The sequence below is a fragment of the Pocillopora verrucosa genome, chromosome 9 (assembly GCF_036669915.1).
Source record: "Pocillopora verrucosa isolate sample1 chromosome 9, ASM3666991v2, whole genome shotgun sequence".
NCBI classification, from domain to species: Eukaryota; Metazoa; Cnidaria; class Anthozoa; order Scleractinia; family Pocilloporidae; genus Pocillopora; species Pocillopora verrucosa.
This window is the reverse complement of record NC_089320.1, coordinates 21302077-21318859: the sequence shown is the minus strand read 5'-3', so window position 1 is coordinate 21318859 and position 16783 is coordinate 21302077. Positions and strand designations below refer to the sequence as shown.

Below are 16783 nucleotides of genomic sequence, written 5' to 3'. Positions count from 1 at the left end.
ACGTTATTTTTTCAATTCCCTGATATGATTGTTTGCAAAAATCCCTAAACCAAGGTTTTCTTTTCAACTGAAATCCGCCGTAACCAAAAGCTTAACCGTAAAATTATCTAGGATAAATTAAAATTCTCGTTTGAACGCATCAGTGATGCATTCAAATTACTCACTATGTTTGTGAAAAAATAAACGAGCTACCTGTTGACCGGCAACTGTGTTTAATAGTATCACGCTCGTGTAAGCGTAGCAGCTTAGAAGTGGAAAATATTTCACGCATCGGTTTACTTCATTGAATACGCCCTGAACAAATTACCCGACCTAGAAATGCGAAACGGGTCAGTAATTGATACCCTTAAAGCCAAGGTTGATAAAATAACTGAATTGGCCGAGAGCAAAGCTTCAAACTTGGTGTATACTCAGGTTATACCAAGGAATTTGAATCAAGATTAATCACGAAGAAAGCTTTATTACGTTACACTGATTTGATGTAAAAGAACCCTTCACTTTGTCACCGTCAACAACAAATCAACAAGTTTCAGATAAATTCAAGACTTGCGCCAAAGAGAATGTACAAAGAAGAAATAAATATAATGGTACAATATCCTCCTAAACATAAATTTAAAAAAAGTTCAATATTCACCTTAATACGAACGAGTTTCGCTCTGAAAACGTCGAATTACTATGCAATATTGTTTTTGCCTTTCGCGCCTTTTCATGAAGTTACCATATTAGGAAGTCAGTAATGTCTTCCATCGCTCCTCAAGCCGCACGAAAGCGAGGCTAGCTGCATTGAGTAAGAATAGGAAATGAACGGAAGTCAAAATCAAATGGTTCCAGGATAATCAGGCAATCCCCAATGTCTGACACATCGATATGCAAGCTTCTGTGGTCGTCTTTCTTCTGGCCTGGTTTGGATTAGCGACCACAAACGAAGAAAGCGACGGAGAAGTACATTTTACTAATTCGTGGGCCGTTCATATCGAAAATGACGACTTCGAGGCGGTGAACAATATCGCACAAAAGCACGGCTTTGTAAATCAGGGACAGGTAGGTTGATACGGAGCCTTAGCCACCCTGTCAAAGTTGCAGCGATTCGATCGCTTTCGGAGCAAATTTGTTTTAAACGAGCGTTAATCTCTGTGCGCGAAGATTAAGCGCTTGATTTATTTGTTTTGCTATTTGGGTCGGGCGCAAAGACTGGTTGCTTTTATTATGAAGGTCAGTGAGGTACCAGAAGCCATGTCACTTCCTTAGGATCAACAAATGTCAACCTGCACTTGTTGATGTTTTGTGTCTTCTAGATAGGGAGTCTTCCGGGATACTACCATTTCGTAAAACATAATGTTCGAGAGAGATCGCGGCGGAGCCTGGATGATCACAGCGATACCTTATTATCGGAGCCAAGAGTAAGTTTCATATCTGTGTATCTCTTTATTGTCTCTTTATTTTACTGGTGGATTTGAATTTAATCACAGATTGCTACCGGTGGATATTCAAAAGATACCCTCCTAAACCATGCACTTGTAACTTAACTCAAAAATTAATGTTATTAATCCCGAGAGGAAAAGGTTAAAAACATCTTTCTTAATCACTGATACTGTGCAAAATAATTGACTGATTTACGGTTTGTGGTTCATGAAATTTAAATTGTTCAGTGACTGTAGTAACACCAGCTCAGAATGTGCAGTCACCACGAGACTTAAGAGAGCGTAAATCTTACTACCACTGTCTTCTGACAACAAAATTATCGACTCGTGAAATTTTCCGACAAGTTTGATTAAACCTTCCGGCTTCTTGACACATATCTCAGAGATGTCTTTACTTCGTAAATACACCTTCAGGGAAAACTCTGCTTGGACTTGAGTCAATTTCGCACATTTAGCTAATTGCAACTGATTTTTTAATCAGCTGATTACCGGCTTAGCTTTTTAACTTTAATCACATCCTCTAGTAAGTTTATCAAGGAAAAATTTTACATTTTTGCCTTCAATATTTAGCTCGGTGTCTACGAGTTTCACGTCTAGATCTGAAGTAGCTTGATAAATTTGTCTTCAAATTTCCACGAATTGTGTTGACCTTAGGCGAGCCTATGATGCGAAAAGAGCGAAAAAGTTATTCAATTTCCTGTTCACCATGCAAATGAGCTTAATGTAACAGCTCTTTGTCACTTTTCATGTACTTTAAGGACTTTTTTTCTTAATATTACCAAATCTTTTCCGCGATGACAGTAACTGAGAACAAACTCGCTACACTTATTGTAAGAAGTTCATGATTTTTCTTGGAAGCACCGAAAAAAAAAAAGGAAAACGCCTCGACGCGAAAAGTCTTAGGGTCTCTTTCATTGATTATACTTCACGGTATAATTCGATTTCCAGGAATGAATCTTTTAATGTTTCTTCAACCAAAATTGACACAATGAATCAAACGGTAAACACCACTGAATAACGAAACTATCAAAGTTCGTCTAGAGTAACATGACCTGTCGGATGACCATTGTTCGAGGTGTTTCAATAACAGACAGTTATCAGCGATCTATCGCTGCTAAAAGACTTTCACCGCCACTTGTCTGGCTTGCGAAAAGGCTCGTATGCGAGCTTCCCCCTTACAATCCCTCTTCCAGATACAGCCGTTTATTATGTCATCGGCAGCCGCTTCTTAGTGGAAAAAGTTATTGAAATCCTTGTGATCACTGCAAAATTACAAGATTTCCCTCAAGGAGATGGAGCTTATAGTTATGTTTCAGCAATTTTTGATAATAGATGATATAAATCCAATCATTCAAGATTGTCCTTCTGGTCATATCGAACAATGCCACACAAGTCTTCGCTTCAGTATTTAATCTGCTGAAATATTTCAACCCTATTGCAGTATAACTGCTCATTTATATCTAATCTGACTCACCTGAAAGTCGTAATTAGGTCATTGTCGCTGTCTGCAATTAAGTTACAAAAACGAAGGTGGTAATTTAGACGGACAATCCTTGTCTATGGCAACAGAGACACTGAGGTGACGAAAACACCTTAACGATGCAGGTTATATGTTTAATAAAATATAGGTGCAACGAGTACCCATGATAAAACTGTTAGTTTACTGGTTTGAGCTGAAATCAATCCATAGCTCTGTTAATTTAGCTCCTTGTTCAAGTCAGTTATTAAGGTAAATATAATGTATAGTGTTTAACTCTCAGGTGAAATGGGTGGAGCAGCAAAGAATTCTGGAACGGAGCAAGCGTGACGTCATACAGGGTGAAGACGAACTGGTACAGAGATCGGTGGCTACACTCAGGCAGGATACCGCTTTCACAATCCGCGATCCCTTCTTCAAGGATCAATGGTATTTGGTGAGTAGTCAGTTAACCATGGGTCAGTTGCTTCTCCGTTATTTCCAAACGCCCCTTACGTTGGATAGGAAATGCCCATTTCGTAGCTAGATTCGTTCAAAAACAGTCAGAAGGCATTTCCAAAAAAACAAAAGCTTGTTGTACCAACAAAAATAGATTTTAAGGGATATTCATCTGCAACTCAGCAATGAAACGAGTTTTTGAATGAGTTCATCGCACTTTTAACAGCTCTCTAGATGCGTAAAGTAGCAATTCATTTACCGTGAAGACGAACCCAAGCATTAGAAAGTGTGCATGGAAAAATAACAACTTGATTTTAAGCCTACTTCATGGAAAGTCAATGCTAATTATTTAATCATTTTGTTATTGTTGTTAAAACAAATTAGGTGAGCTGTTTTTGATAGTGAGCAAAGTGGTCAGCTCAAATCCCTTTCGTTATTTTAACGATGCATTTGTCCCATACCTTAAACTGGTACTTTTGGGCTTATGTTTTCATTAGCAAAATATCGGACAGTCTTCAGGACCCAGCGGGGTCGATATCAGTGTGTTACCAGTTTGGGCTCGTGGATATTCTGGAAAAGGAGTCGTGGTATCAGTACTGGATGACGGTAAGAAATAAGATCTTACACACTGCCTTACCATGAAATGCCGAGTTATTTATTTACTCCCCAATTTTTCCTTTTCATGTCACTTTCTAGTTACTACCGCATTGCCTTGCTTTGGGACGCGGGAGTTTTCGTAATGATAGAAAAAAACCGTGAATATAGAATATCTTAGGTTTTTACCTCTGATTATAATAAACATAGTCCAGCGTCCCCATCGATGAGAGTACACAGACAACAGACAATCTTTTTCCTGTAATTCTCTGCGAGAATTAACCTGAGAAGCGAATACTCCATTTTGATTTCTATTAAACAAACAAAAAAACCCTTAACCCTTTAAATCCCGTTAGTGACCAAGACAGAATTTCTCCTTACTATATCTATACAATGTAACGCAGACAAGTGATAATAATAAAGAAAAATATCAATTATGGGATCGCTAATTGATCCCACACCAAATTCTCCAAACTAACCTAATAGGAATTATTTGGCGGACAGTAAGGATAATTACTAATGAGATCTTGGGAGTTAAAGGGTTAATAATCTCATTACCTCTCTGATCATGATAAGTTGTACTCTTTTCACCTCTCAGGGCTTGATCACACTCACCCGGATTTAAGGAGAAACTATGTAAGTCCGTCTTCTTTTTCCCAAACCCGTTGACTAACGAACGTTGGAGATTCGCTTCCTACAGATCTCTGAAGAATAGATAAGCCGTAAAGTGACTTACAGCTTTGGAGCTGTGACTCTTCTAGTTTGCGTGACATGCAAACTAGAACGGTACCCAAATCAGAATTTTTGGTACAGATTAATACTGAAGAGGACCGTTACATAATTCAGCCAGAATCAAAGTAACTGAAACAAATTTCGATTCCCATGAATAAAATCCCTTCAACAGTAAAGCACTGTTACTCTGAATGTAAACATCCTTTCTTCATAAATTCAGAAACACGAAGAGACGAGTTCCACTCACTTTTTTATCCTTTTTACCTTTAGAACCTCCCGAAGTACATGACGTTTTTCTTACTGATTCAGCTATTTTGGCTCTAATATTGAAAAAAACCACACCTTTTTCGTTTTTTCAGGATCCAGACGCGAGCTTCGATTTTAATGATTTTGATGGAGATCCAATGCCACGGGACCAAAACCCGGAAAATTGGTAACAATGAAGTTGTTCAAAGTTGCCACTGTTATTCAAGAAAGTGAACCAAACTGAAGGTTTTCCTTTTTTTTTTTTTTTTTTTTTTTTTTTTTTCAGCCATGGCACAAAATGTGCAGGTGAAGTTGCAGCTGAAGCTGATAACGGAATCTGTGGGGTAGGGGTGTCGTTCAACGCTAGTATTGGAGGTGAGTCTAACATTCCCTGTTGAACATTATCAGGTAGTGAATACATTTACAATTATATAACGATCTAGGCCTCTTGCTTTCCCCGGCTCAAGTAAGGTTTTATTTAGGAATGGCTTGTTCTTGTACATTCAAATTTGTCGTAAAAGAGAAGAGTGGATGGAAGTTTGAAAGCTGTTGTTCTTCATTCGACCAACCATTGAAGCATAGGGGACTCACTACGAGTCATCGATGCGGTGTTCACGTTGGTTTGTGCTTGCCTTGAGTAAAGTCCCGTACAGAAACGAACGGCTTGTTAAACAAAATCCATCAATTGCATGTCATGATTTTACGCAGGCATTCGGATGCTGGACGGTAGAGCTACAGACACAATTGAAGGAAGCTCTTTAAGCTACCGCTCAGAATACATTGACATCTACAGCTGTTGTTGGGGGCCAAAAGATGATGGCAAGCGATTTGGTAAACCTGGTCATCTTGCAAGTAAAGCCCTCCAAATTGGTACTCAACGGGTAAAGTTATTTCGTTTCACACTATTCTTATTTGCATAACTCGGTAACTTGAGAATCAGCTTGACTTTGATTGGAAAGGTCAAGCCTTGCCTGAGGTCACTATACTTTGTTCTCGATTAGGACAATCTACTCTCACAGCGCCTCTCTAGACCCACTCAGGAGTGTAAATAGGTATCGGCGAATTTACCTTAGCTGATCCTTTAGGAAGATTTTAGAAGCTAATCAAAGGTCAAAGGGTTGACGCGTGGTGAATAAGCTTCGCGCCAAGGTAGAAAGGCAGTCAAGAGTGAATTATTCGTTGCTTCGCGCTTCTTACTGGCCCCATGTGAAGACTTCGAGTCTCATTAAAAGTTCTATTTTTCACCCCAGGGTCGCGGTGGCAAAGGCAGCATTTTCGTGTGGGCGACTGGAAATGGAGGTCTTACAGATGACGACTGCAATTGTGATGGCTACACTACCAGTATATACACCATATCGATTGGCGCCATTAGTGACCATGGACTTTCTACATACTACACGGAGACTTGCGCGTCAACTCTAGCTGTCACATTTTCTGGAGGATCTCATAGAGAAAGTGATGAGAACAGAGTGGTAAGTCACTTGAAAAGTGTTGAAGATTTCTAGCAAATTACCCGCACGTGATACAGCATTTTTGGCAAGTCATTAAGACTTCACAGAGAACAAAACCTACTTGGACCTCTTGAAAATTGCCATAATATACCATAATGTGTACAAAATCCATGACAAAATTAGCACACTAAGGCATGCAATGTACATTTCTTCTCTTCTTTAAAAGGTCACCACAGATTTGCACCATAAGTGTACTAAGGTATTCAAAGGAACTTCTTCCGCTGCGCCGCTGGCAGCAGGAATGTTGGCTCTAGTATTGGAAGCAAAGTACGTTATATAGGTTAACCTACTGATCTTAGTCATGTGTGATTGTGTTTGCGTGTTAGACAGTTATACACTGCGTTACGTCGGTTAATAAATTAAACAACCGTTCTGTCTTTGTCCTCGATTGGTATAGTGTCTTACAAGTCGTTTCCATCGAAACATCTCGCTTCAAAGACAGGTTTTCTGGTGGAGGGGGTGGGGGAGGGGGGTGGGTTGTAATTAAGGGCGAGAAGGGAGAATTAAAATTGGCATAATCATGAACACCCTACACCCTAATCGATAGTAATGGAGGAAAACGTATGAATTACTTACTTGTGACTGGACTTAATTTCAGCCCCACGCTAACGTGGAGAGATGTGCAGCACGTAATAGTAGATTCCTCTCAGGTAACAAGTCCATTGGATGAAGGATGGAAGACCAACGGTGCAGGAAAAAGATACAATCATAAGTTTGGCTTCGGTAGATTAGATGTCAATAAAATGGTGGAGACGGCGCTGAGGTGGAAAAATGTCAACAGGCAACGTATCTGTCATGGTGCTTCCCACAGTAATAAAAGGTCTGTCAACGTTCTTTACTAGGTCCTCGTACTTAGTAAAGTCATATGATTGAATTGTGGAGAAATTACTTTGGAAAAGATCATTTTTCAACATTTAAAGTAATAGTACTTGTCAATATCAATGAGTAAAGTAACTGCAGATAGATAATTGTAGCCACGATTTGCTGTGAATCGCACATCATGCAGTCCTATCGCAAATTAAATGCACCATAACAAATACCAGAAATTTGCTTAGGGAGGTCTCATGTATAAATGTCAAAGAGGGAGTGGGGAGTTTGGGTAGCCCGGCGATGGATCAGCATCTCATCTAGGGGTTGTAGCCATACTTCTTGTCCTATCATGCTTTTGGGACCGGTATTTTGGACAGAATTTCCCTTTCCAAACTTCCGGGGTCTCAACAGTTGTCAAAAGCACTTATCAATGCTATGCTTTGTTAATTCAAACCTTGACAGATTCATCCCAAACTCTGGTAGTCTACTTCTATCAGCAAACACGTCATCGTGTTCAAGCACCCCCTCCGAGATAAGACGACTAGAGCACGTGCAAATAAACATCACGTTACATCACCGTCACCGGGGAGATCTTAGTATTACTTTGATCTCTCCTTCCGGGACACGGAGTAAGATGCTTACAACTCGGAGGAATGATCATTCGCCACTTGGGCTCAAGGTAGTCTCTTTTACAGTCACAGCATTTCTTAATTCGAATAACCCCTATTAGCTGGAGTTACGTCCTGTACACTTGGCCATGAGCGAGGTTGAAAAATGGGACGCATTAGCACAATAATAAATGTGTGCTCTCTAATTGATTCGGGGAAGGGATAAGTGTATGATTATGGAAACCAATAAGATGGCAGTTATGAAACCAATACGACCATTCAACCTATTCAATTTTTGGTTCAAAACAGTAAAATGTGTGCGTTTACCTGTGATGTTAATGGGATCACAGTGTCGATGAAATGCCAACTGCAAAGCCTTTGGTGCTTTTGCATGTTCGCGGGTTTTAGGAGTACGAACTAGGAGAGAAATATTCTGCATTTTGTTGCTCTCGTGTCTTCGGCCGATTAAGATAAAATGAAAACAAAAGATTGGTATTTGTACTTCTCTGTTAGATCGATTGGCGAATCCTGCGGTGGCGAAGACCGTCGTGAATGTGCATCGAAAAAAGGCGTTCGGGGTTGAATTATCGCTCATTTTAAATGAAGAAATGTAAAATGGTTTCCGTGTTTATATAGCCTGATGTAAACACGCGGGAGGTTGGGAGAACACGAGATAAGCGTAGGAAACCACGAAAACACAGAAACCAAACACGGAAACCATTTTACATTTCTTTTATAAAATAAGTAATGAAAGAGGAACGAAAACCGTGTTTACATACGTTCATGTAAAATGGTTTTATGGCCAATCAGAGCGCGCGTACTATTTGAATTATTTTATAAAGATACTTATTGTCTTCTGATTGGTTGCTACGGTTTCAGTAGATGCATTGTTATTCCAAAAACTTCCTGAACTACCTTTGAATTGCCTCTCAAACCATTTGACACATGATCTTGTTTTCACAGAACTGGCTCTTTATGACAGTCCATTTCTGGGGTGAAGACCCCAGGGGACTGTGGACTGTGGTAATCACTGACAATGATAACAATAATCGTGAACATTACTTGAAGAAACACTCACGGGGAGATGAGGAAGATGTCACCAGGATCTTCTTGGACGAAACTGGGAAACATGGTGAAATGCAAACTGATGATCAGATGGACCATGCCCAGGACCACATTATGAAAACGATGGAAGATACAGCCGGAAAAATTTTTAGAGGAAATAGATTTACTGTGTCCTCTCGTAGGAAGAAATTACAGCATATCCACGATAAACCTTCTCCGAGAGTGATTCACAAAAAGGTTTCGAAGAAAAATCCATTCAATAATGCAGCAAAACTTCACCGTACGAAAGTTAAGGAGGGTAAATTAGCTCAGTTTAAAAAGCATTACCTGAAATCCAGGGCAAAAGGCAAAGTTAAAACGAGTAAAGGAAAGCACCACTGGACAGGGAAAAACAGTGATTCAAGTATGGACACTTTCAAAGGAAAACATGTCAGAGGAGCACCAAACAAACACGCTATGTTTAAGAAACTTCATGCCAGAAAAATGTTCAACGAAAACCAGGGAAAGCTTAAAAACACTTTGGTAATAGAAGACGGCAGGGAAAAAGGAAAAAAACCTCGTAAAGTTGTAAGCCAACGGTTAAATGTGACTTTAAATATGGCCCCCAAGGCAGCAACGAATCAGAGCACATCTGTAGCTAGTATACTGGGCAAGTCTGAAAATGCGACTAGAGCATTTAGGCTTATATCACAATTGATATCTGAAATCCAGAAAAATCCATTGGTGTCAAAGATTGCCGCGGAGGCGCTGAAAAATCCTGACATAGGAAAACTATTTGGCATTGAGTCTTCCAAAGATGTTCTCGAAAATATTCAGGAAACAAACTCACCCATGAACAGTATTAATCAGCATAAAGATGATTTTGAAAATAAAACAAAAAGTGATGTAAAAGATTCAGAAATGGAAACTCGTATTGCTGAAAGAGCGAACGGATCAGTCATAGCAAGTGGAAACAAAACGTCAGACCATTTTGAAACTGCCAAACAAGGAACTATCAATTCAAATAAACACAAGCACATTCAGTTCTTTAAAATACTCAAAGATAACCAAGATCACAAAAGTGATATTACTGCAAGTGGAATGGATGGGAGTGGAGGTTTGGAAAGTGGAAATTATGTTGACGAACGTGGTTCCGGAAACTTTGGAAAAATTTTGAAAACTGGAATTTCGGGATGTAAAGGATCAACAAACTGTAGTGGCGCCAGCGATGAGCAAGCGTCCCTTTCTGTTTCCAACAAAATAACGGCGCAAGGTCGAGGAGAAAATGATGCGTATGAGATATATAGTGGCGACGAAGATGACAGCCAGTACAGCGAAAGTACTGATGATGGAGGTGAAGTCTTAGAAAATGACAAAAACCCAACTGTACTAGAGAATGATGACGATAATGACGATCTTATCCCAGAATTTGGGTTTAATCTCAACTCCATTGACCGAGACACCTCAGATTCTTGTAATTTCTCGCTGGATTCTAGCAACGCATCATGGTGGTTCAAAAGGCACATTGTGTAGAAACAGCACAATGGAAAAACGTGCCGACTAAGAGATGCAGAGACAAAAACCTAGCTCATTATTTAGCAGTTGATAAGCTTAATTTAGCGTCTGGGGAGGACAGTGCAGACAACTTGATAGTCCAGAGGGTAGCCCTTTTAAAAGTAAACTAAAAAGTGATCAAGATAATTCAGATGTAAATACGACGGCAAGGATTTGAGGTTTTGCAAGAAGCGTTAGAAAATCAGCTGTCTCGTTTATCGAAGGATCCAGCCTCTGAGAAGTCAAATGCTGAAATCCTCGCTCGTGTTCGGGATGATATCAAACACGGCGACATCGACGACTTAGAACTTTTAGAGGCACAAATTACGGGCGGTAAATGAGATGTCTAGAGATGTAAGGAGCAGAACACCACAGGATGACGATGATGATATAGATGATAATGATGATGACAACAGAGGACAACGTGGAGGATTTGATGAAGAAGATGAAGAAATAGAACGGAGAGGATCTCACGTCAAGCAGATAGTGAAAAACTATACAAAAGTTACTATGTTGACCCGGATAAATATGGCAAAGATAATTCTGGAATATTGGAGTCTTGGACTTTAATATTGTATGGAACTAAATGAGAATTTTTATGAAAAGTTACCTTTGGTTATTCATAGATTAGAGGAAGAAATTCAATTGACTTTTTTTTCGAGCTCATGAAATTAACTAAGGCTCGTTGGGCCTGCATGACACTACTAAACAATATGTGTTCCCGTTTTGGGGGCTTTGAGTGAATCAATTCACGGTTTTACATACTATCCGAATGAAGAAATAAAGATTCATGTGTGTCCGGTGTATCGTGCTTTAAAAGATGCTTCCACTTCAGGTTCATTAGTAATACAAGTGTGGGGTATTTTCACTGTTGATAAAAGCTAAGGACACATCACGTATCCTGCAAGCTTTCAAAGCTGATGATGAGCCTTCCCTGTTAAATAGCCCCGAGAACACTCTGTCACCTACGTAAATATAGGGCGTCTGTTTAGTCGCAATCACAGCTTGTAGAAAACACGTTCGCGAGCAGGATCCCTCAGGTGCTGTGGCGAGAGGCAAGTTTAAGCCGTTAGATGGCCACAAGGGTTTGGCACGAAAAACGAGGCCCAATTCTGGCTGATTTTATTTGCGTATGTTTCCCAGTTTCCCCCATATTATAGAGCAAAAACTTTCCCTCTCTATCAGCATCATTACTTATACTCTTATTTAATATTGCTCAGTCTTTGTATAGGAGGTGTCCTGATAACAGCAGTAATGACTACCAGGTTTCTAAGGAAGGCGAAGATGTAGAAAGGGACATTAATGGCGCGAATAAGGACGTTGTTAATGAAGGCCTCATATCGAATCATTTGCGCTTTGAATCATCTCTTCACTTTAAGAGGCAAAGTAAAATTAAGTACAAAAAAACATGATTTGTTAGCCATTTTTCACCGCGTTAATTAGTAATATTTATTACTAATTAAGACGGCGAAAAATGGCTAACAAATCATGTTTTTTTTTTACTAACTGGCGTTCGCCACTATCGAGTCGCTTATTTGCATTTCAAGACAATATTTTTGCATTGAATGTTTCACTTCAGCATAAGTTAAATTAAATGTCTCCTAATCCTTGTAGAAAGCCGTAACGGATGATTAACTCCCATTTGACAGAGAATTCTCTTGATTTGCCATTCTTCGGATTGCTTTTGAAATGCACTTAGAGACGATCTGACACCAATTTAACTTCAGTTTTCTTGGCTGAATTTTATCAACTTATGTTTTCTTCAAAAACTGAAGTAACTTCAGTCACCCTGCGGCTAATATTTGACTTAAGATTTCTGATATTTTAGATGAAAGAAAGTTTACGTGTTATTTGATCCCCATACTTTATTACCTTTGGTTTTGTGTCTGGAGTTCCAGTTACTTGGGAAGGAACACATGCAGTTTACATCAAAAATATTACTTACGAATTAGAAATCGTTTGAATCTCCTGTCTAAGGATCGGTGTATCTTTAGTGGAAAGCGTACGTTAAACGAGCGACCAAGCACAGACTTCGCCGACTTGGTTGATATACTGAACTACCAAACGAAAAAATTGATTCGGTAGTAAAGAAAGTGAAATATAATTACCATCAACATTTATACTATCAAAGAAGGCAGTGTCTATTCCGAGCCAATCGGTTGAAAAGAAACAAATGCAACCATAAGCCCGATACTAATGCACTGATGGAGATGAAATTAAAAATAAAACATTTCCCACCTTAGTGAACAGAAATTTAACGTTTGATACAGCTTCTGAAAGCAACCAAGTGAAATGAAACATTTTGTTTTCCAGATGTGATGGGAACAAAGTCATGTAAGTCAATGTAAGTTCTGCCTGGGGAAGGTAATTAAGGTTCAAAAGTAATCGAACAGTTGTAATTTTCTAATAATTGTGAATTTTAATGAATTCTTCGTTCAATTCTGTTAACTGGGCGGCTTTCATTTGTTTATGCATTAAATTATGGATTACGAAAAGATCAATGCAATCTACATTTTAAAATTAAATCGAGGGTCGTCAGATAAAAGTTAACTAACTCAGCCTTCGGTGATCGCGATTTCACAGATGATTTAGGTGAGTATCATCAAAAAGGTGTAGCCAGTAAACGTTTTCATCTGAATAATAATCTGATTGAAATGGTAGCCTCGACAATTTCGTTCGTGATTTACACGAGACATATGTTTCGATATAAATGGAAGTAATCCGAATAGCGGCAATCCAAGTGAATTCTTTGTTCTTAGACCTTACCTGAGCTTCGTTTATCTATATATCCATCAAAATATGAATTTATAAAATATATTTTATAGCTTAAGAGGACTGCAACTTAGGAGTCAATTGAGTCTCGTCAGATTAGAGCAAACCAGCTCGGTCTTCGGTGAACATCACTGCTCATTTAGGTGAGTATTGTCTAAAACAAATATGGCCAGCGAAGGTTATATCTGCGTAACAATCTGGTTGAAATGGTGTCCCAGATAATTTTGCTTGCGTGTTACATGAAACATTTTTGGATTCAAGACGATTTTTTTTCTCTTTTCAAACTTTGACTTCTGTCAGATTTTCTGAATTCCGAGCTTCATTAAAGGCATTCAATACAATTTATCAGAGTTTTTCCCCCTTAAATTTACCTTTTTGATCCTATTTCTCAACAGCATTAAAGTCAAATGGTAAAGCCTTTCCAAACTCGAGTCTCGATGTTCTGAATCAATTCGAGGTTATTCGCAAAGTGACTTGGTTCGAAATATGAAGTGATAAACACCAATGTGTTTCAGTACTGCTCATTAGGAAAAAATAAAGAAGATAACTTTCCCATAATATAAACTTCGTTGTGCTTCTAAATACTTTGAATGTCGCGTAATAGGAATGACTCAATTTTGGCTTGGCCAAATAGGAAAAAATACACAAACAAAGAAACAACACCGTCCCTTTAAAAAAAAAAAAAGGAGTCCACATTTTCACGGTCAATGTCCCTTTCTGCGTCTTCACTTTCCTTGGAAACCTGGTCTTCGTTACAGCTGTTATCCGGACAGCTTCCGTTCCAACATTACACCTGGAAGGACCGAAGAAGCAAAGTGTCACATGGCGTAAATGGCGTACAACCTATTAATATAGACATTAAAGAATTGGTTCATGCTAAGCGTTGCTTAGCGTGCACATATCGAGTTGTGGATGCACACGGGTAGTTCGGAGAGCACGAGAGAAGCGTGAAAGTTGCTCGAGGAGCAGCCGAGAGCAACTTTAGCTTTTGAAGTGTTCTCCAAACTTTCCTCGTACATATATCACTAAATATACGCACAGCTGAAAGCATAAACCAAATCTTCCTAATTAACAAAGCGGATGCAACTTGTGCTTGAAGAGAAAGAGTTTTATATGACCACAACGATCAACTGAAATAATCTTTGACTGGGTAAGCCAAAACAAGAACTTTCGTGTGGGTCCAGCACAAAGTCAGTAGACAAACTAAGCACGTCCACTGGAAGTTAGACAAGACAGTCACAATTTGGAAAATCATTGCGATAGCTTAAACCAAATAATTTCGGACCTTGAATACAAATAGTAACTATAATACTTAACTGACTACAATATTTCGTTATACCTGTATTACATTCGTTACTCATTACGCCATTACTCAAACATCAATCTTTGACTTTTCATCAGAGGCCAATGGCTAACAACGAAACTGCAAGTATCATCTGCAGCAGTCCCGTGATGCCTCGATTCCCCAGTAACGACACTAATCTCCTCATAAATGACATAATTCTTTGTATCGTCAACGTTCCTTGCTGCATCTTCGCCTTTCTTGGAAATCTGGCTGTCATTATCGCTATTGCAAAGACACCATCCTTACAAAGACCGAGCAATATTTTGCTGTGTAGTATGGCCACTGCTGATTGTTTGACCGGTTTGGTGGCTCAGCCGTTGTTTGTTTTACAGGCTTTGATGATTCATCGCATCCACGAGTCTTGTGGCCCAGAGTCCACCCTGTTTATAGCCTATAACTTGAGTCAAATTGGCTTTGTTGGATGGTCTTTGGTGAATATCACTCTCATCAGTTTTGATCGCCATTACGCGCTTTCCAAGCCTCTAAAGTACCGTACTAACGTTACTAAAAAGGTGAGTTTCTAAATCATTTTAAACCGCAGACATGCTATCGCCTGTTACAGTAACCGGGTCTTTCAAATAAAGTATTCAACACGCGTCCAGTTCTTTAAATGGCGAATAACGCTATCAAACGGATAAAATGGCTATCCAGCAGATAAGATCTAAGAAAACGTACTACGCTATCCATGCACCGGATAGAGATTTATCCAGTAGATAGCGTTAACCACTCTTTGAACAACCGCGACCAGAAGTCCAAGTAGAGATTGACAGATTCTTATTTTTTTGGAAAAAATCTCTCAAGGATCTTGATATTGAATGTGGTCTCCTAATGCGCTCCACCATTTTTTGTCGAAAAAGTCATGCTCTGGTTCTACTCATTCATCTTAGCTGTCGATGGGGCTAGATTTTCAAGTTGTAAATTTTATGTTGATTTCCCAATAAAGTTCGTGAAAGATTTCTCCTGAGCTCGAGCGGACCCAGGCTAGGTTATCAACAATTTTCAACAACGCAAGAGCTTCCTGTTTGTCTCTTCTTTCTTTGACAGAGGGTTAGTTCCTAGTTCCTAAGTCATTAGCCCACGCCCAGTAATTGGTAACACTCGTGCAGCAGTGTGCAGGAGGCGAGGTTGCGTAGGATCTATCGAAGTGTATCAAATAACACTGCATAAGCCATTGTAATCTTAAGAACAGAGTACAGAGTTCAACTTTAGATTTATAGGTTTATACATTGTTTTTGTAATAACGTGATTTTTAATCAACAGAGGCAATTCTGATAACCTTCGTGGCTGGATTAACATGGCTTCTGGTGACAAACTTGTCGAAATTCGTGTTGCCAAAATATATTCAGTTGGCCTCGATTCTCGGCGTAGGTTTCATCATCTTGACAGTCATTAACCACATTGGCAGTTTCATCGCCATTCGTCGTCATGACAACAAGGTGATGGACGTCATGGCGATGGTAAACACTTCCATTATATTGAGAAGGGAAAAGAAAGCATTTTTTGACATGCTCGTGATAATCGTTGTACTTGTCCTGTGTTTAGTTCCGTCTCTTGTATATCGTTGGTTTAACGTAATTCTGTCAGATGGTTTTGAGCCTCTGCAAGTTTTGTCTACAAATCTAATCTACATCAACTCCTCCTTAAATCCAATAATTTATCTTGTTAGAAATGTTGACATAAGGAGGGCGTTAATATCATTGATACGCTACTGAGTGCATAAGTTGAATCAAATTGTTTCGAGCTTGAAAAGTCGAAACGAAGTAGAAATAATGTACTTGATGTAAACTATGATTTGTTTACTCATCGTGGCTTTAAAGATAAACGCATTTAAATATTTGTTTTTGCGCGATATAAATTCCTAGTCAATTTTTGATTGCGAGGTTTCAACAGCTAAACTGGTGACCTTCGTCAGGAGATGGCATGAGGCCGCTATATTGCAAGTCGCTTTTTTTGCACCACATGGGTATTGTTACGCTCTGACGCGCACCTATTAAAGAATTTCGGTCTTCATCATTTTTCTGCTAAGTGTAGATACATCTTTCCCTCGAAGGACCAATTGTTTCTAATCGATAACGAGTCTCAACATAACATTAGATTAGACTGTCGATAAAAGATTTGGTCAGCCACTATATTTCGTCAAAATCCTCAGACATTTCTAAATAACAAATAAAATGGAGTCGCGGAAATGTGTCTGTCGATGATTGGCTTCAATGTCATTTTACCAAGTTTTT

The 16783-nt window shown here is 39.1% G+C and overlaps 2 protein-coding genes across 2 annotated transcripts; both read left to right on the top strand.

Annotated features, from left to right (window-relative positions):
• Positions 1-818: 818 nt before the first annotated feature.
• LOC131792787 (neuroendocrine convertase 1) lies at positions 819-11212 on the top strand. Its single transcript, XM_059110190.2, is given in 19 exon segments — positions 819-1041; positions 1296-1400; positions 3182-3334; positions 3834-3942; positions 4529-4566; positions 5022-5095; positions 5195-5283; positions 5617-5789; positions 6159-6380; positions 6586-6686; positions 7018-7239; positions 7692-7908; positions 8801-10385; positions 10388-10525; positions 10528-10587; positions 10590-10607; positions 10610-10772; positions 10774-10895; positions 10898-11212. Coding segments are annotated over 19 exon segments (3891 nt in total). The 5' UTR covers positions 819-867; the 3' UTR covers positions 11026-11212.
• A 3402-nt stretch (positions 11213-14614) lies between these two features.
• LOC136283533 (trace amine-associated receptor 4-like) lies at positions 14615-16264 on the top strand. Its single transcript, XM_066172520.1, has 2 exons — positions 14615-15064; positions 15899-16264. The coding sequence occupies exons 1-2, from the start codon at positions 14615-14617 to the stop codon at positions 16262-16264; spliced, it is 816 nt and encodes a 271-aa protein (XP_066028617.1).
• The last annotated feature ends 519 nt before the right edge of the window (positions 16265-16783 follow it).

Coding starts and splice junctions, on each gene's coding strand:
- LOC136283533 (XM_066172520.1), top strand. CDS start 14,615: ATGGCTAACAACGAAACTGCAAGTATCATCTGCAGCAGTCCCGTGATG. Junction 15,065..15,898: donor GTACTAACGTTACTAAAAAG/GTGAGTTTCTAA, acceptor AAATATATTCAG/TTGGCCTCGATTCTCGGCGT.